Here is a 27,813-nt window from a genome sequence, read left to right as displayed (position 1 = left end):
ATAAAGTCCCCCCAACAGGTGTCCTCAGAACCTGTGAATATGGTCCCTGACATGCAGAGGAGCTTTGCGGATGTGGCTAAGGTCCAGGATCTTGAGGTCGGAGAGCATCTTGGATCACCTGAGTGGGCCCAGCGTAACCGCACCAGTCCTTGTAAGAGGGAGACAGGAGGGGCGGAAGGAGATGCGACCACGAAGCAGAGGTCAAAGCAGTGTGGCCACAAGCTGAGGGATACAGGTGGCCTCAGAACCCGGGAACGGTAAAGGCGTGATGTCTCTGGAGAGCCTCCAGAAGGAAAACGCAGCCCTGCTGACCTGTTCCTGACCTCCAGAACCGAAGAGAAGTTTGTGTTGTGCTCAGCCACTGCATTTGCGGTGGTTTGTCACAACAGCAATAGGAAATGAATACCGTGTTCCTACGCACTGCCTTTCTCTTCCCCCCGGCTGGGGGCTGGTCTGTAGGAGGGACTTGGGTCAAGCAAGGTCAGAGTCAGGCTCTGACTCCCTGTCCTTCATCACAGACCAAAGGATAAGGCTGTGACTTGACTGACTTCTTGGACCTGGACACCACTGCCATCCTGTAAATAGCTTATTCAAAATAAATTTTGAATAAGGCGCTTCGTGGTTTAAGTTTTCTGAAATCGGGGCGGGGGTAACCTCACCTTTCCTTTGATGGGACTGTAACCCTGGTGCCTATGGCAGAGGGACCCAGGGAACCCCAGTGTCCAGAAGGCCTGGCTTTGCCCCGGCTGTGTCTGGTGCTTGGCACGCCCAGGCAGCCTCCTTCCCGGTCACTCTCAGGGCTCAGCTCCAACAGCAATCTTAAGTAACCTTCCTGTGCCCCCTCCCATCCCCCAGATGTTTGCTGTATTCAGGGGCCTTGTGGCCACCAACATCTCTAGGCGGGGACTGGTGGTTTGGGGTCCCCTCTGTGACTAGGCCAGCCCAGCAAATGTTTGACGGCAGTCATGTGGGGAGCTCTGCGCTTCTGTGGTGGGAGGCCGGGCAGCAGGGCAGACACCCCCCCCCCCCACCCCAACCGCAAGGGCTCAAAGAACCCTTCTCATGCTCTTGGAATCCAGCCGTCTGGCCGGAAGGGAGATTTCAAATGCAAGGGAGTGTTAGCAGCAGGGTCTGGGCGGATGGAGATGTGTCACGTAATGTATGCTGGAACGCAGCCTTTGAGAGTGTCACCATCCCAGATGTAGGCCCAGGACACACACTTGTGCAGTTATTTTAAGGGTGTGTGGTGCCTTGAGGATAGGTGCTACAAAAATCAGACATTCCTGGGCAGGCGTCTCTCTCCCCCGGTGGCTCCAAAGCAGGGAAATGTCAGCGCTGGGACTCCTGTTTCTCTTCCTGCTCTAGCTTAAAATGACTTTGCACTCTTGGGAATGAGAATCTGCTGGGGAGAGAACAGGTTGAGTCATTAGCCCCCAGGCAGGCCAACTGACAACTGGGTGGAAGGTGGTAGGTAGGGTTGGTTTTGCTGGAACCAACCCTTCCTGCAGCCCCTGTGGGTCTCCGCTTCTAGAAACACCCTCCCCACCCCCCACCCCCCACCTCCTGCAATTTAGGGCTCCTCCCTAATTAGAAGAAAGAAAAATTATGGCACCTGTAAGGGGGTAGTAAAAGACTCAAAAAGAATTTGTTAGAGAATTTTTATATTAAAAAGTGGGGGGATGCCTGGGGGGGCTCAGTCGGTTGAGTGTCCGACTTCAGCTCAGGTCACGATCTTGCGGTTCCTGAGTTTGAGCCCCGCATTGGGCTCTGTGCTGAAAGCTCAGAGCCTGGAGCCTGCTTCGGATTCTGTGCCTCTTTCTCTCTGCCCCTCCCCCACTCACACTCTGTCTCTCTCTCTTGCTGTAAAAAAATAAACATAAAAAAATTAAATACTAAAAAGTGGGAGCGTGGCTGGCTCAGTCAGAAAAGTATGTGACTCGGGGCGCCTGGGTGGCTTGGTCAGTTAAGCGTCCGACTTCGGCTCGGGTCATGATCTCACGGTCCGTGAGTTCGAGCCCCGCGTCGGGCTCTGGGCTGACAGCTCAGAGCCTGGAGCCTGTTTCAGATTCTGTGTCTCCCTCTCTCTCTGCCCCTTCCCTGTTCATGCTCTGTCTCTGTCTCAAAAATAAATAAACGTTAAAAAAAAAAAAATTTAGAAGAGTATGTGACTCTTGATCTTGGGGTCGTGAGTTTGAGCGCCACTTTGGGTGTAAAGATGACATAAATAAATGAACTTAAAAAAAAGCCAGAATGTGTTGAGTGCCATTAAGGGGTCTCAACATTTGTTTTCAGATGAAAAGTTGGAGTGATCTGAAATGGTGACACTTAAAAAAAAAATTTTTTTTTTAATTTATTTTGAGAGAGAGAGAAAGCACGAGCACGGGAGAGGCAGAGAGAGAGAGAGAGAGAGAGAGAGAGAGAGAGAGAGAGAATCCCAAGCTAGCTCCACACTGTTAGCACAGAGCCCGACGTGGGGCTCCATCCCATGAACTGTGAGATCATGCCCTGAGCCGAAATCAAGAGTCCGATGCTTAACCGACTGAGCCGTCCAGCTGCTCCTGAAATGATGACACTTTGGATGCACTTCCTTGGGGGATATCTAGCCCCCCACCCCCCGCCTCAATTTCCCTATCCTGAAAGTTAGGGGTGGGATTTGTGCTCTCATGTGCCAGTTAGTCCTGGCGGTTCTGCTTTCCTCCAGGAGGAGCTGGGGAGGTGAGTCACTAGCCCTGCCTCTCGCCCACCTCCTGGGTTCCTGAGGGAAAGCTGCTTCCAGGGACCCCTTGGGTTTGTCCTAGGTCTGAAAGAACACGCTGACTCACGCTACGGTGTCTGCACTGAGGAACCTGTGGCCTGCCTGTCTCCTCCAGGTGGGGCACCTAGTATGGGGGCAGGTCTTCAGTTAGGAGGGGTGGTGGCTGTCCAGTCAGGGGAATGGCTCTCCCTTCCCCTCCCCCCCAAGGAGAAAAAAAAAAAAGACATATGGCAGCTTCCAGTTTATCTGGTTCTTTGCTGGGGCTGTCCAAACAATTCAAATGTTTGTACTGGCTTTGAAATCCTGTTCGTATGTTGCCTTTATATTGGGCCATTTCAGTTTCTGGCATTGTAATAAGAGGGAAATCCAAGTTACAAGACCATCAGCAAGTGAACCAGACTGCCGCAGAAGCAGATGGGCAGGGATGGCTCAGGGTCAGAGCCTTGGCACCGGGAGGCTGGGACATCCATTCAGGAAGAGCTTGCAGGGCTCCTGCCAGGTTAAGGGTCCACGGTGGGCAGGGTGCCGAAATAAATAACACAGTCCCTGCCCTTGGGGGTGGAGGCTCCTGGTCTGAAACGGAGCACAGAGCAGTTCTAAGTATCAGATGGCTGTATGGCTAAAGAGCCGTCATTTCTGCCCCGGGGAAGGGGCAGGGGAACAGCCTTCAGCAGGAGTGATGTTTGAGCTGTTTTTGATGGCTGAGCAAGAGTTTGCCAGGGGAGGAAGGGCATGGCAGGCAGAGAGAACAGTTTGTGCAAAGGCACAGAGTTTTGTCAGGCTCAGGCGGGTTTAGAAAATGGGGTCCTTCCTGGGAGGGTTTCATGAGAAGGACTCGTGCTGCTTTCCCCCCAGTGCCTTTATGCTGCACCTCCAAATGCTACGTGTCAGGTGTTGTGCTCAGAATTTGGCGTGTAGACAGAGGCCACAAGCCCTGTTTCTTCAAGGGGCGTTTATTGGTCAGGATAGGCTGCGAAAACAACCCCAAGAAGTTTGCGACAGTAGATTTATTTATAGCTCGTTCATAGTCCGGTGGCTCCTTGCTGGTCTCCACACCCCGGCATTTCTCAGCCTTGGCACCGTGGACAGTTTAGGCTGGAGGGTCTTTGTTCTAGGGGGCTGTGCATTGTAGGGCCTCTACCCTCTGGATGGCAGTAGGCCTTCCCCTCATGTGACCATCAGAAATGTCTCCAGGTGTTGCTAAGCGTCTCCTGGAAGTAAAATTGCCCCAGTGGAGAACAGCCACTAGCTGAAGGTCCTCTTAACAGTTTCCTTCTGGTTCCCAGCCTGGCTTTGTTGCCACTCGGTCAGGTTTTCTTTTCAGGAGTGGGTCTGGGCCAGCTTTGGGGGCCATCTGCGTCCTCGTGCTCCCACGAGGATGTCCTGGAGGACTGGCTGGGGAGTTGGACCCTGGCAGTTGAAAGTGTCTGCTTGGAAATGACATGGGTCACTTCTGTGCGCATTTCATTGGCCAAAGCGAGCCGCGTGGCCATGCCTAATTTGGTGGGGGGCGTGGGGCCAAGGGAGCGCCCAGCAGAACCGCCAGCAGTGGTGGCCACCATTCACGTCCACCGCAGTGCCCTTAGCCTAGTAGGAGTCAGTGACACGGAGCCAGGCAGCCTCTAAGGTCTGCGCTCAGTGCTGGGGTTCCGGGGACTCTGAGGAGTTTGGGAGCCAAGGAAGGAAGGTTCCTAAGGAAGTGACCTCGAGTGGGGTTAGCTGGTGACCTTGGGGCTGCACTTGAGGCAGTGGGAGGCATGTCCCTCTGCGCACACTGGTGAGGGAAGAGGCCCCGCTGCCTATTCAGGGAACCCCAAGTCCTCCGGAGGCACTCCGGGGCCTACCCTCTGGGGGGAGGAAGGAGGCAGGAAGCGGGGAGGTTGCCTGCCTGCCTCGTGGGTGTTAAAGGGCGTTATTATTCGGGGCTCCTAAAATCTGGCAGTTACCAAACTGCGCTACAAATGGCTTGGATGAACGTGTGCCTGGCTTTCCACTTGAATAATTACACACTTCCCGTCTCTAAGTGGTTTTCAGCTCTGGGTGCAGGTGCAGCGTCTTTCTCCTCCCCTGTCGGTGGGAGGGAGCCTGCGTTTCCGGGTTGATTCCCTCTGCTATGAAATTGCTCCAAGGAGGCCTGGCCTCCCTCCGCAGCTGGGTTATCCTGTAGGGCCCCTTTCAATAGCAGCTTGCCCCCTGTGGCCGGTCCTCAGCTGTGTCTGGGTAGGAGGCAAGTGACTGTGCCCTGGCAGATTGCAAGAAACCGGTTCTTTTTTTTTTTTTTTAAATGTTTATTTTTGAGAGAGAGACAGAGAGAGAACAAACGGGGAGGGACAGAGAGAGAGGGACAGAAGATCTGAAGCAGGCTCCATGCTGACAGCAGAGAACCATGAGATCATGACCTGAGCTGAAGTTGGACCCTCAACAGACTGAGCCACCCAGGTGCCCCGAAAGCAGTTCTTGATGAGCCCGAGCGTCCCCTTTTTTGACAGACTGAATTATTTGATTGCCACTCTGCTCTCTCTGAGTGCCTGCAGTTCTCGCTGTCACCACCAGGCTTTTCTCTCCTTATTAGTCAGAGGGCACCTCTGTGTCTCAGCATCACCCTCTCTCTCTCCCTTGCTGATTCACCATCTCATGTGCTTTACACACATGTCTGCAGTCGTCAGGTCTTACACCTGCCCTAGAAGGTTCTGTTGGGCCAGAAGGATCACACCCATTTACCAGATAGGAAAGCTGAGACCCAGGTCCGTGTCTGCTGCTGGTTTCTACAGGGCCCTGCTCTGCAGTGAGGCAGGCCTCCCGCTTGACGGGAGTCGTCCCAAGATATCCTGTGTTACCCTTCTTAGTGCCATATGCAGTGGCCAAGGCCCAGGCCTTATGTGGCCTCCTTGTGGGGGCCTCCTTGTGGTATGGGTTCGTGGACACTTCTCCGTCTAGGTGTTCTGCCTCCCTGGCTTCTGGGACCTTCTATTTCTCCTGCTTTTGACCCTCTTCATTGGGCCCCTTTGTTGTCTCCTTTCCTCCCACGCTGGGTTATCCGGGTAGTTTTGTCACCTTCAGGAAGTGGTAGCTGTTGTCACTTACTGAGCACCTGCTGTAGTAAGCAAGACAGTGACCAGTGACAGAGACTCAGGGTAAACTGGCTTAAGCAGATAATCTGCAAGTGCAAGTCTGGAGAGGACAGGCTCCAGGCCGGCTGGATCGGGTCTGGAGCTCCAGCAAGAGGGTTACGGCTTTTCCTTCTGGTGCGGGCTCCTCCTTGTGAGTCTGGCCACAGAGAGGTGATGGCGTGCCAATGCCCCTGGCCGTGTTCTTTGTGCTGTGGACAGTCCCCCAGGACCTGTCCTGGCAGGGACCAGGACTGGCCTGGCTCAGGTCCTGTTCCTGTCCTTCATCTTACCGAGGTGCCAGGCCACGTGCCACCCCTGGAGAGGGTGCGGCCCTCCCCTGCGTGGTTTGCTTGCTTATCAGAATCACGTGAGATCAAGGAGGGATAGTTCTGGAAGGCTGGAGGGTAGTACAGAGCAAAGTAACAGAAGCCCACATTCCTAGTGTGGGCCCCAATAGCCCTGTGAGGTGAGTTGCAGGATTCTTCTCACCTGACAGATGGGGAAACGGAGGCACAGGTACAGTTAGGTCTGGTTCCATGGTCTCCTCTTAGGGACGCACCCCGCCTCTTACCTTTCACCTGCCTCCCTGATTGCATTTTCTGAGCCCTGAGCTGTCACTCAGCTCAGTTCTGGGTTTCTGATCACCTGCTGGCACGACCATGGTCGGGAAGATGGAAGACTTGACCGTCGTCATGCAGCGTGCTCTCCGTCCTCTGCTGGCGCTGGCACGTGACCTTGGCCTGCTGCGCCCAGACTATGAGTGTCACAGCTATTGTAGTTCTTGCATGTCCTTTAGTCCTGTCCCCGAGACCTGGAAGGGCTGCACCTGAAGGAACACCTCCCGGCCTCCCCTCCCCCAGTCTGGTCCTGCTACTCCTCAAGCGCAAGCTGCTGCTGCTTCTCACACCTGGCTGCCCCCTGAGCAACAGCTGGGGCTCGAACAAGCCCCGAATCCCTCCCTGGCCTTAGACCTTAGACCTCCGGAATCAGAGTCTGCAGGACTAGACCTTGAATGGGTATTTTTGACAAACCCCAGTGGTGATTCTTAGTCATCCACCCTGGTATTTGGGACCCACTGGCCCACAGGGTAAGGGCCAGGCTGCGCTGTGATATTCTGGGCCTCTGGGCCTTGCTCGCATCTTCTGTCCACTTCTCATTGCCCCTGCCCACTCCTCGTAGTGGATCTTATGCTCCCACACTCCCTTTTGGGAAGGGGGGCACTCCTCATGTTATTCCTCTTTAATCTCTCCTCCCTAGTGTTGGTCTGTAGTTTCCCTTCAGTTGTCTTCCAAATGGCCAATGCCGCCTCCTCCCGGAAGTTTTCCCTGATTGCTCTCCGTCCTGTCCTGAAAGGCTAGTTTGTTTTGCAAGTGAGCATTTAAAATTCCTCAAGGCTGTGCTCTCCTTAGGCTTCTGGTGAGGAAGGGTCTTTTTACGATATAGATCCTCCCTTCACAGCTATCCAGTTTTTGGAAAAACATTTGGAAAAAGTTTATGAGTTGTGGGGGTAGATCTCTGTCCAAAACTTATCAATGTAATAGGTACTGAGAAAGTGACAGTTTTAGAGCCTGTAGAAGTTTTCTCCAGGTGCAGGCTTTTTAATAAACTCCTTTGATTATTTAACTTTAACTTTTAGTGTTACTTTTTCTATCATTTTGGGAGTAATATCTATCCTTATTGTAGGAAACTAGAAAATACACAGAAACGTATGGGGCGCCTGGGTGGCTCAGTCGGTTGGGCGTCCGACTTCAGCTCAGGTCACGATCTCGCGTCCATGGGTTCGAGCCCCGCGTCGGGCTCTGGGCTGATGGCTCAGAGCCTGGAGCCTGCTTCCGATTCTGTGTCTCCCTCTCTCTCTGACCCTCCCCCGTTCATGCTCTGTCTCTCTGTCTCAAAAATAAATAAACATTACAAAAAAAATTAAAAAAAAAAAAAAAAGAAAATACACGGAAATGTAAAGGAAAAAAAGCCACCCGTCACTTTTCTGCTGTGTCCACAGTTTACAGGCTTTGTGCTCCCTCCTGGTCTGTTTTTCAGATACTCGAATATTGAAATGCCCTTAGAATCCAGACTGAATGCTCCTTCTAGGGCAGTCTGGTGATTCCAGAATGGGCATTGTTTCAGCTCCTCTTTGAGCACAACTTGGAAGCTTTTCTAGATGAATCCTGAACTCCTGCTTCACTTTACTGATTGATTGATTGACTCATGCTTTATCAGGCATTTACCTTATGCCAAGTACTGAGAATGCTGGCAGCTGGAGCTTTACCTTTATTCATTCATTCATTCATTCATTCATTTATTCATTTATCTATCTACCTACCTATTTATTTAAAATATTTATTTTGAGGGAGAGAGAAAATGAGTGAGTGGGGGAGGCCAGAGAGAGAGGAAGAGAGAATCCTAAGCCCGACGTGAGGCTTGAACTCATGAACCATGAGATCGTGATCTGAGCCCAAATCAAGAGTCAGATGCTTAACCGACTGAGCCACCCAGGCGCCACTGGAGTTTTACCTATTATTTACAAGACAATTCAAAAAACACACTCCTCTAGTTTTTGAGAATATGTTGTTGGATGCACGTGGCACAGAGCTCAAGCATGAGAGAGCACAGTGAAAAAAAAGTCTTCTCACCCCACCCCCCGGCTGCCCTTGCCCTTGACCAGAGGCCATCCCACTACTGTTTTCTTGTGGTACTTTCAGATTCATTCTGTATATATGCAAGCCCTCCTTCTTGTGCTGGATGCTGTTCTGAACGCAGGTAATTGCACACCGCACACGGGGTTTTGCACCTTGTATTTTCACATAGCAGTGTCTCAGCGAGAAAGCCTTGAGGGTGCATGGAGGACTTCTGCATTCTTTTTACTCACTGCCTAGTATTTCTCTGACCACGTGTGGTTTGTTAAAGGTCTCTTAGGGTGTGTAAGTTGCTACTGGTCTTCTGCTGTCACAGCGTGGCAATTAACAGCCACAGCCTGGAACACTGCACATTTGAGGACGTCTGTGGGGTGCGATGAGGGACTGGAGTTTTCAGGGGGAGCAGTTAATCACTTGACAACGAGTTCTCTGGTTTATCTTCCCCTCCGTCTTCCCCTTGGGCGTCCTGAACCAAATTCTGAACGTTTGGGATTTCAGGAGCCTGCTGTTTGGAAAATGAGGGTTGTTGGTCGTTTTTGGGTTGGGTTTCCGTTCTCCTTTCCCAAGTGGGCCACAGTGGTGTGCGTAGGGTCCTGCCACCATGGGCCATGTGGTTTTCTGCCGGCCTCCTCGCCTCCCCTCTTACACCGAGGCCCTGCAGCATGGAGACCAGGCTGGTCCATCTCAGTGTCTCCTGTGCCGGCTCTGCTGGGCCTGTCAGTTGCCACCCAGGTGTGGGCGAGCCTGGCTGCAGAGCCACTGCGCGCACTTCCTGAGATCACCCAGCCTCCGCTTGCTCATCTGAGTAATGGGTCATCACTGCCCCTCCCTGGTTGGGCTGCGGAAGCCGTCAGTGAGCAGAGAGCATCCGTCACACCATAGCTGCCCTCGCCTTGAGGGTGTCTCGCGTACTTGTGTGGCCTGATGTGGGCTGAAAGGGGAGCCGCGCCCCCTCCTTTCTGCCAGAGTCACAATTTATCCTGTTCTTGGAGCTCTGAGGCGCAGAGGAACTGGTCTGGCCCCTGACAGCTCAGCCACACTTAAGATTTTCAGCCTGCCTGTTCTCAGGATTACTGTTTTGTTTTATGTTATGGGTCTCTTGTGTTTTCAGAGTTAGCTCAAAGTCAGCATCCTGTTTGTTTTTTAGGACCGGGGGAGGGAGAGCTGACTGGGATGAGGTCAGATGTAGACGGATTGGAAGTGACCCGCAGTTGGCTTCATAAGGAGATGAGAGCCACACGCCGGGATAATCGGGATGCCGTGAGGATTAACGAAGAGGGAAAACCCAGGTCTGGGCTGCAGCCCAGCGGAAGCCCTTTTCTACCTGGTGCGGGTCACGTCTACTTGCGCCCTCTGTCTCCTTCAGTGCTGTCCATTTTTCCTGAGGTGTGGCTCCAAGTCCTTTGGGACTGGCTGAGGGGGGCTGCTCCCTTAGCTGTTTGAAATTTCTGTCCTGGGGCAGGGACAAAGTGCGGAGTCACACTGAACCTTACCTGGCTGGTCACAGTCCTGAGCCAAGTGCCCTAGGACCGGTTCCTATCACCCATGCTCCGTGGGGCGGGACAATCTGGGAATGAGGCCAATGCATTGAGGTGTCCACAGGGCTCAGAGATGATGTGGGTTGTGAGCTGGTGCAGATTTCTCAGGGCGCCGTCTGCCCCCCTGCTGTGGGTGCTGGTGGCCCAGGGCTGTGCTCTTGTGCCCAGTCTCCCCTCCATGAAGTCATGGCAGTACATCGGTATTGGCTGTCATTCCTTCTGGAACTCTAGAGAAGCTGAGTGATGGTGGAGACCCCGGAGAGCATCAACCACTGTGGTTTTCCCACTGGGTTCCTTGGGACCCGAGGTTGTGTTGAGGTTGTTGGGGGTTAAGGGGAGGGCCGGTTTGGCGTATCCTGCAGTGCGAGCCGGTCCGCCCTCTTGGACTGACCTCATGGCTTCCTTCGGAGGTTCCACTTGGTGCCCGGCTCTCAGAAGGTAACGTGAGATTGGTAGCTGTCACCTCAGCTGTGTTGTGTGAGGGAATGGTGTCGGTGCCCACTCACTGGTGCCCAGAGACTTCCCGGGGGCTTTGTGCCCACCTCCTCCCCTAGACCGTGAGCCCCTCCAGGGCCCGAGCGATGGCTGTCGCATTTATTGTGCCCCTGAGTGCTGGGCCAGTCTGGGCATGGGAACCCGAGCGAGGTGTTTATGTACTTACGTTTAGGGAGTGTCTGTATGCCGGGCGGGCCCCATAAGTAGGCACAGGGTACACACAGCCATTGAATCTGCCATAGTCCCTGCTCTAATTTCTGACCTTTCCTGGTCACGGGTCCTTTGAGCGTCCGTGGGCGGCCTAGCCTTTCTTCTCAGGAAAACACTTGTGGGCATGGCCATTGGCAAGCCATCTGCATTCCATGCATCCTGCGCCTTCCCTAGCATCCTGCCCCAGGCGACAGCCCACTGGGGCTCTGGAACGAAGGGCTGGGATATAGTGGTAGCCCCAAGTTCTCGGGAATATTCTGGCTCTGGGTGGGTCAGTGGGGCGAGGATGTCGTGGGTCAGGGAAGGCTTCCTGGGAGAACTTCTGTCTGAGCCACATCCTGAAAGCTGGGCTGGAAAGTGTGGACCAAGACTTGGAGAAGGGGCATGGCCCTGTGCCCAAAGGCTTTCAGTGAGGAATGTAGGGCAGGGGAGGTAAAGGTGGGTGTGTGGCAGGGGGCCTTTGTGCACTGCTCAGAGCCCCTGATCCTGTCTGTAATGGGGTGGGGTCATTAGGGCATGTGTGTAGGTGAATATTGGCCATGGGATTGTGGGTGAGAGATGGAAGAGGCAGGGCCCGGGCTTGCAGGAATATTGGCGAGGCCCGTGATGGTTGAGTCAGGGTGGAAGGATGCATAGGGGGTCAGTGGGGGCTAAAGATGGCCAGGATTGCACTGAACTGAGCAGGGCTGAAGGGTTTGGGGAACTCCTGCCGTGTGGGAGAGCAGATGGGCTGAGGCAGACCTGGGAGGCCAGGCCGAGGTAGTAGACCTGATATGGGAAGAAATGGGGAGCCATGGGAGGTGGTTGAGTCCAGGAGGGAAGGTCAGGCCATTGGGGGTAAATAAGGTGGAGGGAAGGGTACAGGGGTGATCCAGGCTGGAGCTGTGCCCATGAAGGGCTGGCCCTGAGATTGGAGAGCGGGATGCCTATGAGGAAAGCCAGCAAACTTGGGGTCCTTGTAGAACTACAGCCAGGTCCCTCTCAGGAAACAACTCTCTCTCTCTCTCTCTCTCTCTCTCTCTCTCTCTCTCTGCCTGCCTGAAGGTGGCTTTGAGGACTGGCTAGGAGTTTGCAGACTTTCCCTTTGCAAATGAGGCTGTTCTGGGGATCGTGTTTGAGAGGTGCAGCTGCAGCCTGTCCTGCCATCAGCTGGCTGTAGTGAATGTTCTGGAAGGATGCTTCCTGGCTGCCTGAGTAACCTTTGTTTTCTTTGTTTCTCTCCACAGGAAGCGGGGGATAGAAGTCGTGCAGGTGAGTACAGACCATACCTTCACTGTTGTTCGCGTGGGCGGGCCTTTTAGGGCCCCCTTTCCCCTTCTCCCTCAAGAATCTGGGTGCTTTTTTTTTTAAAATTTTTTTTTTTACATTTATTTATTTTTGATAGACAGATACAGAGCACAAGTGGGGGAGGTGCAGAGAGAGAAGGAGACACAGAATCTGAAATGGGCTCCAGGCTCTGAGCTGTCAGCACAGAGCCCGACGCAGGGCTCGAACTCACAAACCGTGAAATCATGACCTGAGCCGAAGTCGGATGCTTAACCGACTGAGCTGCCCGGGCGCCCCAAGAGTCTGGGTGCTTAGCTTCTTCACTTGCATGTCATTTTTAACTTCTCCCCCTGTGGAATCTCTGTGGTTTCTGCCCTGGCAGAACGTGGGTCATGCTTGGTGGTCTCTGGGTCTTGTGGAGTTGCAGTGGGGTCATCGGTGGAAGGAGCTGGCTTGGGGGAGAAGTGGGGCTCTGGGTGGGAGTGGGGGTACAGGGTGCGGGAGCTTAGCCACCCCGCCAGACATCCGTGGTCCTGATGCCCCCACGGTTGGTCCATGCCTGCCCTCCGTCTTTGCTGAGGGAGCACGAGTCCCCCTGGGCCCCTGCCTTGGCTGTTCAGCCCTCTGAGGGTGAGTCTTCTCCTATCTTGGACCATTCTTGTGAGTGGTATCATCTCCAAGAGTACTCTTTCCCCTCTCCTTTCCCCCTCCCCCTCCCCAGGTCAGGTGCATCCCCATCCTGCTATCAGTTGGTGACACCCAATCTTCTCTGTGGGCCACTGGCTCCTGGAAGGTGGACCGAGTCAGTATGGGGGGCTCCTGACCCTTGGGCTGCCTCACTCTGGGGCAGACTTAAGTCAGGTGCTCATTGGCTGGAGAAGGAGGGATGGATGGAGAGAGAATCCCTCCCAGGGCCTGGGGCGGGCTCTGTGGCCCCAAAATAGATGTACCTGCTCTGACATTGGCCATTGGGGGTGGTTGGTGGGGTGGGGCTGGGTGGCTCTGTCTGGAAGCCTTGGTCTCCCTCTGGTCTCCCTCCTTGTAGCAGGTTGAACTTGTCACCTGGAGGCTGAGGTTGGTTTTGGGGGAGGAGGCAGTTTCTGGAAGCCCCTCATCAACTGTAGAGTTTTCAACCAGGCTCATTTTGGCTCTGCAAAGTTGTGTGATCTGCACTGAGTTTTTCTGTGGACCTTAATTTCTTACACATTAAAAGAGGGAAGTCGGAATTCAGGAATGGCTGAGAAGTATGCTTTCGGGGCCGCTTCTGATTGATTGGTAGTGGCTGCCTGGAGGAATCTAAATCTGTGAGTGGCTGAGGGCAGGGGTTGATTGATAATGCCTGTCAGGGGTCCAGCAGTGGGCAGAGGAAGTGCAGTTGTACCTTGGTCATTCTGGGGCCAGGTGTCTCACATCGGTCCTGCTCCAGGATGCTTTGGCTTATTTTGGTCTCTTAGTCCTTACCTACGGTTACCTTGGATGTCACCAGATCCTTTGCAGATGCTGCTGTACCCACCATCAAGTCCTGGCCTTAAAGTTGGAGCTGTAGCTGGAGGTTGCTAAGAGAAGGTCCAGGTGCTTCCCTGAGGTTAACTATAGCGCTTGTCCAGGTTCACGAAGAAATTTCTGCGGGGGAGCGATATTTAGAGGAAGTGAATTCACGTGCTCACCAATAAACACGTTACTTAAAAGGGGAAAAAATGTGCCCTTCCCCCAATACCTGATTCCTGTCCTGGAAAATCTTAGACTAACACAGTAGGGTGCCACTACCCCTACCAAAAGAGGGAGGGGGGGAGGGGAGAAGAGGGGAGAGGGACTTGGAATTTCAGGATGTGAGGAATAACCTGGGGGTTCAGTGTGTTTGCTTTTACATGGCTTCCTGGGAAGGTTTAGATGAAAACCTCTAGTTATTTATTTATTCAATTTTTTTTAAAGTTTTTTTTTTTTTTTTTAATTTGAGAGAGAGAGAGAGTGCATGTGTGAGTGTGAGTGGGGGAGGGGCAGAGAGAGGGTGAGAGAGAGAGAGAGAGAGAGAGACACAGAGAGAGAGAGAGAGAGAGAGAGAGAGAGAGAGCATCCTAAGCAGGCTCCATGCTGTCAGCACAGAGCCCAACGCGGGGCTGGGACCTCACAAACTGTGAGATCACGACCTGAGCCAAAATCAAGAGTCGGATGCTTAACTGAGCCACCAGGGCGCCCGGGACTAAAACCTTGGAGCCATTGTTACGGAGTGTACCGGGCAGAAGAGTTACGAAATGCTTCCTTGATGTGTCTGCTGTTCCTTTTGGTGATGACTTCGGGGAGGAAGTGGTGACCGGGCACCAGAGAGAAGCCAAACTGGACGCTTTCCACGCCAGTATCTAAAAATAAAACCCACCGCGACGCCTCCCTGTTCACCTCCTCCTGGCAGCCCCGAGTGTTTGGAGAACTTGAAATTTCAAGATGTAGAGAAAGACTCTTTGCAAAATCTGGAAGCCAAGGCACTTGGCTGGGTTTTCAAAATTAGCCAGGCCTCTGTGCGCCAGATCCCCGGGCTGGTGGGCCGCTGGGTGCTGGAGATGGTGGGTGCTCGCCAGATACGAGGTGTCAGTGACTGAGGGGGCGGAGAGGAAGCGTGCCGTCAGCCAACATCTAGTATCTCTTGTGTCTGGTCGCCCAGTGGCAATGTCCCTTTTTGTGCAGCCGTCCAGTGACACGAGTAGTGTTTTCATGCCCATCTTAGAGACGAGCCTCCATTGAGGCTCAGGATGTTGTGACTTCCCCTGGGGGAACTCAGCTGGTAAGTGGTAGAGTTGGGTTTTGACTGTGGGTCAGTTTGTCTCCAGAGCCCGTGGTTTTTCTGCTCCATTTATTGACTGTTTCCAGGCCTGTTGTCACCTGGGCTTTGGCTTCTATTTAGAAAAAGGATATTGGGGTCCGGGGTCAGGAACCGAGACTGTAGAGTGCTGGTAAGATCCCAAGGTACCCTCCCGTCAGGGAAGTTATTTCTCTGCCTGGGATTTAAAGGCAGTAGTAACAACGTGAGTGTCGACATTTATCGGGGACTGTGGTGTACCAGGCACTGATACCGTTTACTTGACAGAAACATCTGTGGGTAACCTCTCCAAGGTAGGATGGGAGCACATTCAAGAAGGCAAAATTTGGGGCGCCTGGGTGGCTCAGTCTGTTAAGCGTCTGACTTCGGCTCAGGTCTTGATCTCGCGGTTCAGGAGTTCGAGCCTCACCTTGGGCTCTCTGCTGTCAGCACAGAGCCTGGAGCCTGCTTCAGATTCTGTGTCTCCCTCTCTTCTCTGCCCTTCCCCCGCTCGCACGCTCTCTTTCCCTGTCTCAAAAATAAATAATATTAAAATTAACAAAAACAAAAGAAAGCAAAATTTGCAGGTCCTCAACTTCCTCATGTGCTCATTTCCTCACCACATCTGCTTGGGAAGGAGCCTGTAAACCCTCCTTCCTGGCACCCTTTCCACATTGGCCTCCTCCCACTTCTGCGGAGGCAGTGCATGCAGCAGTGAGGGTTAGGATCACCTGGGCCCAGGTTTCTGGCTGTGTGACCTTGCACTAGATGCCTGACCACTCGGAGCCTCAGTCTCCCTGTCTGTAAAATGGGGACAATACTTGTGCCTGTCCCCCGGGATCACCTGAGACCTAATTGAGTTAATTTGGGTAAGGCAGCTGGTACCATACTTCGCACACAGCAAGCTTGTTATTTACATTGTCAAGGCAGATACGACCCTGGGGCATAAAACCCACCTGGGCCTTGTCACCCATGGTCCCCCTGGGGCAGGTAAGGTTTCTCCAGTTCTTCCCTTGCAACAAAATTGAAAGAGGATCTGAACGAGTTGTCAGCTGATAGATTTTTGATAACAAATGACTATAATTCTTAGCATATACTTTTGAAGGAATTCAGAGAATTTGCTATGTAAATCTCTTCCCATCCCATCCTTTTGCTTGAAGAAGGGGTGTTAGCGCTTGCATCTATAAACATTGAAAAATACAACTGACAGTGAGCTCTGCCTTCATCTGTGGGTACTTGAAATACTTTTGAAAAATTCCCACTCGTCTCTTCTGAGATGTGTTCCTAATAAGCTGTGATGTTTTTCCTTGTACAGTCAGTGATGTTTCGGTCATGTGCATCCGTTATGTACTGATAGTAATTGTAATAATAATTCAAGCCAGAAGAAAATTTCTGACACTTAGAGCTTAATGGTCACACGAAATTAAAAAATTGAAACCTTTATATACATACAGTTCTTTTTTGCCTAGTAGTGTAATAGACTACTCAGTAAAAGGCTTTTAAACATAGAATTCACTGAAGGATGCGGGTTGGGTATTGGGCTTGGAGGAGGCAAAGGGAACTTTTCTAAATCTCCCAGTGTTTAAGAGCACTGGATTCTGTAATTTTAGGATGGATGGTGGTGGACCTCAAATCGCTATGGTATTTAGATTCCACTGGATCCATTTAAAAGAGAAACAGGAACAGTTTTATTTTGAAATGTTAATATTTACAATATGTTGGAAATTACATCCTTTCCAAGTATTTAAACTTACGATGAGAAATTTTAGATGTCAACTGGAAAATGCACAAAAAGATACGTAATTGTAAACATTTATTCTGGGGGCTTTGGTTGGAAGGCCACTGCTTTAGGACGCTACCCCATTGACTTCTCAGAACTGGGCTCAGAGGCAGGTGCCATCTCCGAGGGGGCAGTGGCTTGGCTCCTAGGCCATCCAGACGCTGGGGCCTGTGCGGCCACTGAGACCCAGAAAAGCCTTGGCAACGGGCCTGTCTGCGGGCCGACTGGTGTCCCCTAACCTGGGCCTGTTAGGCCAGGTGGTGCTGTAATTAGGAAAACCTGCTGTTCTCTGCTCATGTAGCAGGAGAAGCCCCCAGTCCGGGAGGAGTGCTGCCTTGTGTTTAATGTCGGGGCTCAGGCAAGAAGACAAGGGGAGAGTGAGGCACACTGTGAGATGGGGTGCCCTCTGCTCCCAGCTCCGGAGGGGCTGCCTGTCATGACAGTGATGGTCGCAGGCACCTGTTTGCCTCGGTTTCTTCCTCGGTATTATTGTAATGAGGATGCCGGACACGCCCTGACTCCTCCATTTCAGGCCTTGCTTAGCCACTGAGGCCCCTCACGGCCAGCAGGTGTGGGTTGGGAAGACTGGGCTCTCCCCGTAGCGGCATTCAGCGCATCTTTCTTGGGTGCCTGCGGTGCGCCAGGCCGCGGGTGTGGGGGACTCACCGTGCCAAAGCCTGGTTCCTTCCTTCTGAAGTCTGCAGTCTGCGGTCGGCATCCAGAGCCAGAGTTGGTGGGGGTCACTTGCACAGGCGTGCAAGAGATAAAGTCAGGAAGGCGTCCCAGAGAAAGGCAGAGTAAGCCTTGCTCATGGCTATAGGCCTCGTCCACCTGACAGAGCCTAGCTGAGAGCCACGTTCAAACCCATGGTCCCGACAGGTGCTTCACCTATGTCCCAGGCTGTTCTGCTCCTGCTCCTGCAACACACAGGTTGCAGAAATGACCAAATGCAAGCTGTGGCACAGCCATCAGTGTCCCTCCACCCACTGAGCCTTCATTTGGAGAAAACATTTCTTGACCTCCTGGGTCATCTGTGGCCTCGGGGGCCTAGGGTGTGAGCCTAGGGCTCTGCCGAAGGCCAAGCAGGAAGTTTGCATCAGCCTTGAAGGATGGCGTTACCTTGGGAGCATTTTCCACTCTGACCTGATCTGTGGGGAAGGCTTGGGAGGGAAGCCTGGGAGGTTCTTTGTCCCTGGACCCCATTGCCCCTTTCTAGGGCAGCCCTGAACTTAAGGGAAGGAGATCTGGAAAGAACAACTCATCTGTTGTCCTGCCACCTCCAGCCTCAGCATCCTCGGGAAGGTGTGTTTTGCATCCCTGCCTCGCACATTATGGGGGCTCTCACCAGTTTGCAAAGCCCAAGGGGAGAAGGAGAGGGCTGTTTGCAGGAGAGGGGGCCGGAGTTGTATTTTAAAATGCAAACGAACAAGCTGTAAGTGTGGGAAGTACAGCCACCCGTCATAGATTCACTGCCTTCCTTCCAAATTCTTTGAGAATCCAGACATTACGAAACCCAGTCCCCGGAGCAGCCGCTGTTTCTCAAGTGGGCAAGGACGAAAGAAGTTTCCCCAGCTTGCCGGGCAGGCGGCAGGCCTTTGCTCCGGGTTTCTCCAGAATTGTTGCTTGCTTGAGATGTTGGAGTGCTTTGTATACATGTTTGCACTGTTCCTGTGCGAACCATTCGGGAAAGGAGGTTGGGTGGTGGTCCCTCAAGCAGAAAGGGAAAGACGGGCTGAGAGCTGGAGGGGGCGTGCCAGGCGGTCTAGGGCTCGTCTGTGCTGTGGTGGGGGCCTGTGAGGACACAGGGGTGGACGGTTAGGGGAGGGTGGACAAAGGATGAGGAAAGCCTTGTAGGGAAGTTGATGCTTCTTGATACAGGATATACCCAGCTTAGGTTGGGGGGCGGGTAAGATATTTGAATGTCGTTACAGGCAGAGAGCACATGTGAACAAGGACCCAGAAGCTGGGCAAGGGGGTCTTTTGTCTGTGAGAGGCTTGGAAACACTGGGTCCTTGGCCCCGATGGAGTTGGCAAGTAGTCAGGCCGGAAAGGGTGGCGGGGCCAGACCTAGAAAGGGCTGGTGATCTGTTCATGGGTGTGGGTTCAGTGGGCATTAAAGGGCTTTTGTGTCGGAGAGGTGTGTGCTCCAGTGAGAAGGCATGACAGGAGATCCCACTGCAGGGCATATGGAGGATGGTTAGATAAAGACTGGGCTGGAAGGCAGAGAACTGGGTCTTCTGGAAGGAGCCCGGGACCATGGCCTGCAGTGGTGGTGGTCATGGTGATGGGGTCTGGCTGGGATTAATTCAGTAGTGGAAGGCAAGGGGAGACAGATGATGGGACGTGGGTGGATGTGGCGGGTGAGTGAGATTGAGGGTCACTTCCCAGACTTCTCACTTGTTTCTGGACATGCATGGGGGTGCAAGGAGAGGACCAGTGAGGGGGGAGGGCTGGTTCAGATAGGCACGTTGAATCCGGTAACTGGCTTATTGAAAGCCAGAGGGAGAGAGTCTGTTGGCTGAGCAGGGTGCTTCTTTCCAAGGTTTACAGATGTTGAGTTCTCTGGCCAGCTGTAAGAAATATATTTGTTATTTGGGTAATATTTTCAGTGGTTCAGAAATTGCTTTAAAAGGTATGTACTTAGAGACGCCTGGGTGGCTCAGTCAGTTCAGCATCTGACTTCAGCTCAGGTCATGATCTTACGGTTTGTGAGTTGGAACCCTTGTGTTGGGCTCTGTGCTGGCAGCTCAGAGCCTGGAGCCTGCTTCGGATTCTGTGTCTCCCTCTCTTGCTCTGCCTCTCCCCTGCTCATGCTCTCTCTCTCTCTCTCTCTCTCAAAAATAAAAACATTAAAAAAAAAAAAAAGGTACGTACTTAAAAGTGTCAGATGATTTAATCCTCGCCTGGGTTCACTCTGCCACCAACACCGTCTGCACGGTGCTTTTGCTGCCTGGCCTCGTGCCCTCACTAGATTTTATTTCCAGGTGGTTGGGGCCCACGAGGGGTGGACATTCTGCCTTTTGTCCATCCCCTCTGCCGGGTGTTTGGGAGCCAAATACAGGGGCTCCGAGAATACAGGTTGTCTTGGTGTTTACTGGGGGCCTGACGTCCTCGTAGCTGGAAGAGCTCATGGCAGTTATCGAGCTGTCTCGTCATGGGCGGGGGCTATTCTCAAGGCTACCAGAATGTGACTCTGACCCTGACCTCTGATAGCAGGCAGCAGCACCTCTAGGGAGCATGGCCATGAGATTGGGAAGTCGACTCTATGAAGAACGTTTCCATGGTTGTTTGGGTCTGTGATTGGGATACAGATTACTCTTTTTTTTTTTCAATAAAAAAATTTTTTTTAATGTTTATTTATTTTAGAGAGAGAGGGAAAGAGAGAGAGCGAGCGAGCGAGCCAGTAGGGGAGGGGCAGAGGGAGAGGGAGGCAAGAATCTGAAGCAGGCTCCAGGCTCCGAGCTGTCAGCACAGAGCCTGATGTGGGGCTTGAACTCACGAACCGCGAGATCGTGACCTGAGCTGAAGTTGGATGCTTAACCAACTGAGCCACCCAGGTGCCCCCAGGTATACAGATTGTTCTTGTCTGTGCTTGACCTTCCCGAGGAGCCCAGAGACCTGAGTTTGAGTTTCCATTAGTTTGTCTTCTGAGTATGTGATCCTACCTTAATCATCTTTAAAATGGGAGGACATTTACTACACAGGACCTAAGACACCTGATGGAAGCTTAAGGAGTACGGGTTTATTGTCCCCTCATCCTTTGTTACGAACCATGTGGCTTAAGGGTGGAGGGGCACAGCCGTAAGTGAGGCAGTGCTTAGAAAAATACGTTGTCTACTGATCTCTTTGCTTTGCCCTCCCCACCTTCCATCATCCAAGTAACACTTTTTGGTTTCTAGCTGTGTGAATTTAGCTTAACTCCTTTTTTATTTATACTTTATTTTTTTATTTTTGAGAGAGAGAGAGAGTGAGTGGGAGGGGGCAGAGAGAGAGGGAGACACAGGATCCAAAGTGGTCTCTGTGCTGTCCACCGGATGCAGGGCTCGAACTCAGAAACTGGGAGATCATGACCCGAGTTGAAATCAGATGCTTAACCGACTGAGCCACCCAGGCACCTCTGAATTCCTTTTTAAAAGATACATGTTATTTCTTACCATTTGAAATGCAGGTATTTGTATTTCTTTTTTTCAAAACATTGAAAAGTATTTTCATTCTCCGTCATTTACTTAGCATATATATGTAACAGAGTCAGACAAGTTTATGTGAAAACATCAGGGTATTTTTTACAATAATGGTGCATGGGGCGGGGGAAATGTTCTTTAAATCAGGGTCTGCTCTTATCAGATGTTTTTAGGAGCTGTTAAGAGACGCATCTTGGAGGACGACATGGGAAAATGCTCATGAGCTGCTACGTGCTGCCCATGTACGCTGAATGGTTTCAGTTCTGTCAGTTTTATTTTTATTCTTGAGCTTTTTAGGCTTGCTGTTGCAAATAGAAACTGTCTCTGGCGTCGGGGCAGTCCTGTGTGGCTTCGGAGGCCTGTGATTCTCAGTTCTGGGGTGTTCTTTCCCCAGCCTTTGACTCGGTGAGTCAACTTGAACTTATCCTTAAAACAGAAAGCGGCCCTGCCAGGGAAGCCGGGCACCGGTGCTCCACGGTGCCAGGGTGTGCCCTGTCAGGACCCAGGCTTCTCCATACCATTCCACACGGAGTCGGGGCCCTGGGTCCCTGGTCCCCTTCCGCGTAGTGACCATACAAGCGAAGAGATGAAAAGAGGCACGTGGGGGAAATAGGAAGGGAGGAAAAGGGCAACCGAAAGCCGTTGCCTGTTTTGAGGTTGCTTGGAGGTGGTGTTGTCCAGGGCGTCACTCCTCAAAATGTGGTCCTGTTGGAGTGGCCAGCCCAGAGCTGCTCAGTCCCGGTCCTCCGTGCAGTTGTAGGAGTGCCAGTGCAGCTGGGAGGGGGGGCCCTCTGGGGGCTGAGACTGGGCGAGGCGGGGCATTGACTGGAGGGCCCTGGGCGCACGGCCTGCGCTATGAGAAGCAGGCATTGCCTTCGGCTCAGGCTCGCGGACCACCAAGCGGCTTGAGTCTTTCATTGGCCAAGAAGCTGGCATCACCCTCCCCACTGCCATGTTTTTATTTGTGCCGTTAGACGTGTGCTCAGGTGTCACCTTGCCCGTGACACCTTCCTGGCTCTCTCAGCGGATCCCCCCCACCCCCGGCTTCCCATGCCTAGCTGGAGCTACAAGTCGATGTCTTCTCCTGGGCCAGAACTTTCTTGTCTCTGGGGAGTGCAGGGCCTGGCCCTGGTGTGTGCTCCATTTACTGGGTGATGTGGGTGATGGAAACCCTTGATTATTCTTTCTTCATGAAGTACTATGTGTTCGTTTCTGAAATTTGGGGAGAGAAAGACCGGCTTAAAGATGCAAGCCCAGAGATAATCTTTGAAACACTTATTTCGGTCTTTTTTCGTACCTTTACCTAAAATACGTTGTTAAGTATTGTGTGAATCCAGGTTGGGCTTTTCTTATCTGTAGGTTTTCTGACCTGCGTTTGGAGGATGGACACACGTTGATTTGCTTGTGCTGTTTACTCCCCTTGGAAATGATCCTTGCGAGGGCGGCACCAGTTTTCTGCCGTCCCGCTGTCTCAGCCTCAGGAACCTTTGCTCTGCTCTGGAACCCTAGGTTCTAGTGGTTTCTGGTTTGCTGTTCCGAACAGTGCTGCCGTTCTCTCTTTGGTTCTCTGTTTGGATCGCCCTCTAGAAGTGACGTTACTGAGTCTGAGGCACCAGGATCTTACAGTGTGTGGAGCCCTGTGGCCTGTAGACCGTTTGTGGCCCTGAGCCGCTGCCCACGGTGTGGACTCAGTGGTGGTTTATCACAGTGTCCCCTTGCCTGGCTCTGTGCCAGCAGTGGGGGGGGGGGGTGGTTAGGGGACCCAGGGACGGACAGGCAGCCTTGGCAGTGGCTGATGCCTCTGAAAGGCTGTGTGTGGCTGCCACTCGGCCACCCTGCCTGAAGATTGCAGTGGCTGCCCCTGCACTGTGCTAGTCTCTGGCCTCTGGGAGGTGAGGGAGGACAGTGCTGGGGCAGGTCTTTGAGGCCCCTGGGCCTAGAGGGAGGGGCAGACCGTTAGAAGCCCAGGCTGTGGGAGAATTGATTGGGTCCTGAGGAACCCAGTCAGATGGGCAACTCCTTAGGGAGGGGTCACTATAACGGGTGGGGGAGGTGATCAAAGCAGATGTGCACACAGCCTCGTGTGGTCTGGGAACTTCCGTAAGCATTTACTACGTTAACTAATTTAATCCCCACGACAATCCAGAGAAGGACGGTTAGTACTCTTATAGGTGCTGTTTAATGGATAAACTTCTGTTATCCCCACTTTACAGATGAGGCAACTGAGTCCGAGAGAGCTCGCCCCAGTCCCTGAGCTAGCACGAGGCAGAGAAAACCCAGCACGCTGGCTCCCTGGTCCATCTGTGACCCTCCGCGCCCCACTGCTGGTTTTGCATGATTCTGAAAGCAGCGCTTCCTTGCGATTCCTTTGCCTGCGGTGTCTTGAACCCTCTCCTGGACCGGGCCCATCTGTCTGCTGGCCAGCTGCTCAAGTGCTCTTTCTCACACAAGCCCCATCTTGACCCAGCGAGGCCGCAGCACCAGGGGGACAGGGTGATGTCCCATCCCTTGGAGGGGTTCATGAAGCCCTTGACAGTTGGTTCCCACTCCAGGGAACCTAACCCGGGCCGCTTCCTCAAGTGCACCCCAAAGCACCCCGTGCAGAGGCCCAGCAGCCTGTGGCGAGGCCTGGTCCTCCGCATGCCCTCTCCTGGCAGCCCGCCATGCCTCTCCTTGTCCATCTGGCTGACACTTATTAATCTGTCTGAACGAGCTCCCGGCCGCCAGCTCCTTAAGCCTTCCTGGATACCCTAGGCCGAGAGAGCCCCTCCCTCTTGTGGGCCGCAACATACCCTGTGCGCCCCACCTCCCAGACACAGAAGCTTCCATTGCATGGTGTAATCGTGGACTGTGGGGGCTTTTCCCACTTCTCCGGAGCCTCTGTAGGGCCGTGGACCATGCCTTGTTTTTCTGGAGACTGTGCAGGCCTAGCATTCTGGCTCATAGATGCGCCTGATCAAGAACTCTTTGGAAATCAATGGAAACTAATTAAATATTACAGAAATACATGAATTGGCAAAGTTCCCCATCATCTTATTCTCTAGAGGTAATCACTACGAACCTCTCCATTGGTTTTCTCTGGCTATAGTAACATACTTTTTTTTTTTTATTCTTTTGGTTCCTTAAAACCTACTTAAAACCCCTTTTTTAAAAAAATAATTTATTGTCAAATTGGCTTCCATACAACACCCAGTGCTCAGCCCAACAAGTGCTCTCCTCAATGCCCATCACCCACTTTCCTTCCCCTCCCACCCACCCCCCCATCCACCCTCAGTTTGTTCTCTGTATTTAAGAGTCTCTTATGTTTTGCCTTTAAAAACCTTTTAATGAGTGTGTAATGTGATGGTTCTGACTGACAGTGCCTTTGAACCGACGAAATACGGTAATAGCATACTTGTATATTGTGGAAATTTCTTAATCTGTGCCTGCTAATGTGTAAAGGCAGGGCCCGGCTGAGAGATCTTGGCATGTCTTTTTCAGCAACAGGTTGATGTGTCATGTGGCACTGCTTTGAAAGGTCAGAAAGTATACATGAGTTGGAGAATCTTCCTCGTTCTTACAAAGTGCTAACTTAGGAGATAATTTGCCATTTTAGCTACTCAAAGAACGAGCTTTCATGAATTTGATAGTCTAGGAGATTCCTCCCTTTTAGCGTTCTGTATGCTTGACGCTCTCTCGCTTTCCCCAAAGGAAAGGTTAGTAACACAGAAGAAGTAAATCGAGGTGAGGAACAGAGGAGATGTAATATTGGCTGTCGGGCCTGGTGCTGTGAGGACACACTAGAGTGGTGCTGAGCTTCCTGGTAGCCAGTGCGTGCAGAGAAATGAGATTAGAACTCTCAAGTCATCAGGAGAGAGAGAGAGTAAAATCTATGGAGAGGCTTGAACCATCCTTCCTAAACTGTTGAAGAACATAGAGTCACAAATAGGACATGGTTGTCTTGATGTGCATGAAAACAGAAAATTGTAAGACAAGCAGAAATATGTGGCCTGAGCACATTCTCCATGACTCTCCGTGAGAGTCATGCCAAGGATATTGTGTTTTGGGGGGATCTCTGCCTGGCCGGCTTTCATCCTCCTAACACCCCTCCACCTGCAGCTTCACTGTGGAGCCGTCAGGATTGATATTTGGCTGCCAGTAGCAGATTGGGAATAGCAGTGGCTTAAATAAAATCTTACATTTATTTCTCTCTATGCCAAAGAAACCGGATGCAGGCTAATCTGGGGCTGGTGCAGGGGCTCCATAAAGTTTTAAAGAACCCCCTTTTCTCTGTTTGTGCCGCACTATCTTCTAGGCCCAAGCTCACCTCCTTGTAAAAGTGGCTGCTGAGGCTCCAGCCGTTGTGTATACATCCCAGGTCATGGGAAAGCAGTATGGGAATAGGGCACCCCTGCCACACACATGAATCTATTCTCATTAGGTGATCTCCTTAGAGATCCCGTGTTATACTGCTGCCCATGCTGGCCTTGGTCAGAGTCGAACGTTCTAATACCTGGAGGCCAGCAGGGTGGGAAGTGCCGTCTTTCTGCTGGGCATGCTGTCACCTCACAGGAGCTTGGGGTTTTGTTACTGAAGAAGAGGAGAATCGGGAATGGGTGTTGGGCTGCAGCTAGCCGTGCCCAGTGCCCTTGGGCCCAGTGACCCTCAGTTTCCTCATTTACAAAATGGCAATAATAATGGAGCCAGCCTCAGAGGTGGGACATGGACGTGATACGGCTGAGGAGCAGCCCAGAGCCTGGCACACGGCACGTTCTCAGAAGGAGCTGCTCCTTTTTATTCGCTGGTGCCACCATTGTTGATGTTATCCTTAGGGGCCCATGGAAATCAGTAGGAGTTTAAATGAGGTGTATTATTGAGTGATTGGATGGGTAGATGAGCCAAAATAAAAGGACCCTTGTTGTTTGATTTGTTGTCACAAGAAAAGAAGCTGGAAATGTTATCGTGTAAGTTGTATCCATCTGGTTTGCTTAGGGAGGGGCCGACAGGGGTAATGTTCCTGCTGTGGGCCAGCGGGGTCCCAGCTCAGGGTGTTCCCTCCTGACTGTGGAAGCCCGAGGCCTTCTCCTCGATGCGGGGGCGAGTGCAGCCTGCTTTGTGGTGCCCCCCAGGATCAGAGAAGAGTCTGCCCTGGCTGGGGTGCGTTCGAGGGCATAGGCTGATATATTTACTTCCTCCCTCTGCATCTCCAGTTCCAGCCACGGTGGGGTAAAGGCATCATCATCTCTGAGAGTATGACTTCCTGACCCTGGACACATAAGACCCCCGTCCCCCGTACTGGCTGGGGGCAGGTCCTGGGAGTCCTGTGCGCAGCTGAGATTTCACTGCTTTTCCCCAAATTTTGCAAATCCAGAGCCATAACTTGGCTCACTTTCTTTCTTTCTTTCTCTCCTTCCTTCCTTCCTTCCTTCCTTCCTTCCTTCCTTCCTTCCTTCCCCCTTCCTTCTTTCTTTTCTCTTTTCTTTTCTTTTCTTTTCTTTTCTTTTCTTTTCTTTTCTTTTCTTTTCTTTTCTTTTCTTTTCTTTTCTTTTCTTTTCTTTTCTTTGTTTCTCCCTTTCAGCCACCCTTGCCTGGAGAACTCCCCCAGGAAGCACCACAGCCCCATCCTACCCCTGAGTTCTCTGATGTCCTATACAAGTGGCTGGCAGGGTAGCCCTTTCAGGGACCTGGTTGTTCTGGGTCCCTTGTTCCCTGTCTGCACAGGGCAGGACTGTCGGTATTTCTCTCTCTGAACTTTCTATGATGGCCTTAGAGCAACCACCCTATAAGGAGATCCTGGCTCGCGCTGTGTCTGCGACTTGGCGGTGCAGCAGGGCACGGTCATCGCTCGCAGAAGTCACTTGGGAGGCGCTCCGGGGTTAGGTGGGGGTTGGGTGGTGTTTGATCAGGGGTCCTGGGGGAACATGTAGGGCGGGGCTCCCAGACATCCAGGCAGTAATCACCTAGTAAGATCGCTTCGGAGGTCTGAGATGCCCTCAGAATAATTTCAAAATGCTTTGGTGTCTTTCCAGCCCGGATAGCAACAGTGACAGCTCCCGTTTGTGCCTTGCTTGCCGGGTGCCACTGTTAGTGTCCCCGCTTGCCAAGTGAGAGCGCTGAGGTTCAGACACCTGGAGTGCCTTTGCCTTGCACCATCCAGCAAGTGAGCAGCAGAGTGGGACTGGACTCCACGGGTGGGCGATGGCAAAGCCAATGCCTTCAGGCTGCCTGTCTGGACTGAGAGTCTGCTGATGTGCAGCCCTGGGAAGTGGCAAAACCCCTCGGAGGCCCACCTCCCAGATAGCGACAAGACAGACGAATGAGATAGGGCAGGGTTAGGTGAGCAGGCCCTCCTTAGGGGGTGCATGAGCACCTGAAGTCAGGGATGGGGTGTAGGGTGGTATGTAGGGTTGTGGGGTAGTAAGGACCTCTCGGCAGCTCACTGGTTTTCTTGTTCCTGAAATGACTTGAGGGGTCTTATAAAGCCCACCCCCTGTCTAATTGGGCAGAAGTTTGGCCTCGACACTGAGCCTTTCCCATCCTTGGTAGGTGGGGGCCCGGGGGGGTCTCTGGGCAGGATGAGTGTGGGTTTCCTGGCGTGGAGAGGTAGCCCCTGCCTGGATGATATTTTTTGCTGCAGGCCCTGCCAAGTGGAAATAAGTTATTTACAGTGTTTTGACAGGATCATCAAAAGCCTGGATAGGAAAGGATGCCTTTGGGACTGAGCTAATGGCCTAGGAGTGTGGCCTGGGGGGAGGGGAGCCTGGTATGGGAGAGAGAGGAGAGACACTTAGTGGGGGCTAGGGGCATGCTTGATTGAGCTTCATAAATGTGAAGGCCTTCCCTCCCCTAAGCTGAGGGCCTGATAAAGTTGTGTGCTGATTGGCTATTCCGGGCTGACCATTTTGGGCACACATGTTCATTAGACCTGGGTGTCCCCAAGCCAGCTCTGGGCCTCAGCCTCCTAATTTTGCTGTGTGAGGCCTTGGTGCTGTCATTTGTCTAATGGGGACAAGGGCCTCTGCCCAGCCAGCGTGTCCTGGGGAGAAGGGGAAACAAAGACAAAACAGGAGCCTTT

At 52.5% G+C, this 27,813-nt stretch overlaps 1 protein-coding gene across 5 annotated transcripts in view; it reads left to right on the top strand.

The window, feature by feature from the left end:
* The window catches only part of ITPK1 (inositol-tetrakisphosphate 1-kinase), a 180,193-nt gene that overhangs the window by 30,458 nt on the left and 121,922 nt on the right, over nucleotides 1–27,813 (top strand). For 4 of the 5 annotated variants that reach the window (XM_042990419.1, XM_042990421.1, XM_042990422.1 and 1 more), the window contains one exon: nucleotides 11,968–11,992. In XM_042990419.1, the coding sequence (XP_042846353.1) occupies nucleotides 11,968–11,992 (25 nt within the window). Of the gene's footprint in view, nucleotides 1–9,320; nucleotides 9,788–11,967; nucleotides 11,993–27,813 lie in introns of those variants that run through there. The other variant, XM_042990420.1, reaches the window with a different exon arrangement.

Source organism: Panthera tigris, chromosome B3 (assembly GCF_018350195.1).
Source record: "Panthera tigris isolate Pti1 chromosome B3, P.tigris_Pti1_mat1.1, whole genome shotgun sequence".
NCBI lineage: Eukaryota > Metazoa > Chordata > Mammalia > Carnivora > Felidae > Panthera > Panthera tigris.
Note: the sequence above shows the minus strand (reverse complement) of the source record. Positions and strands in the feature narration are given on the sequence as shown.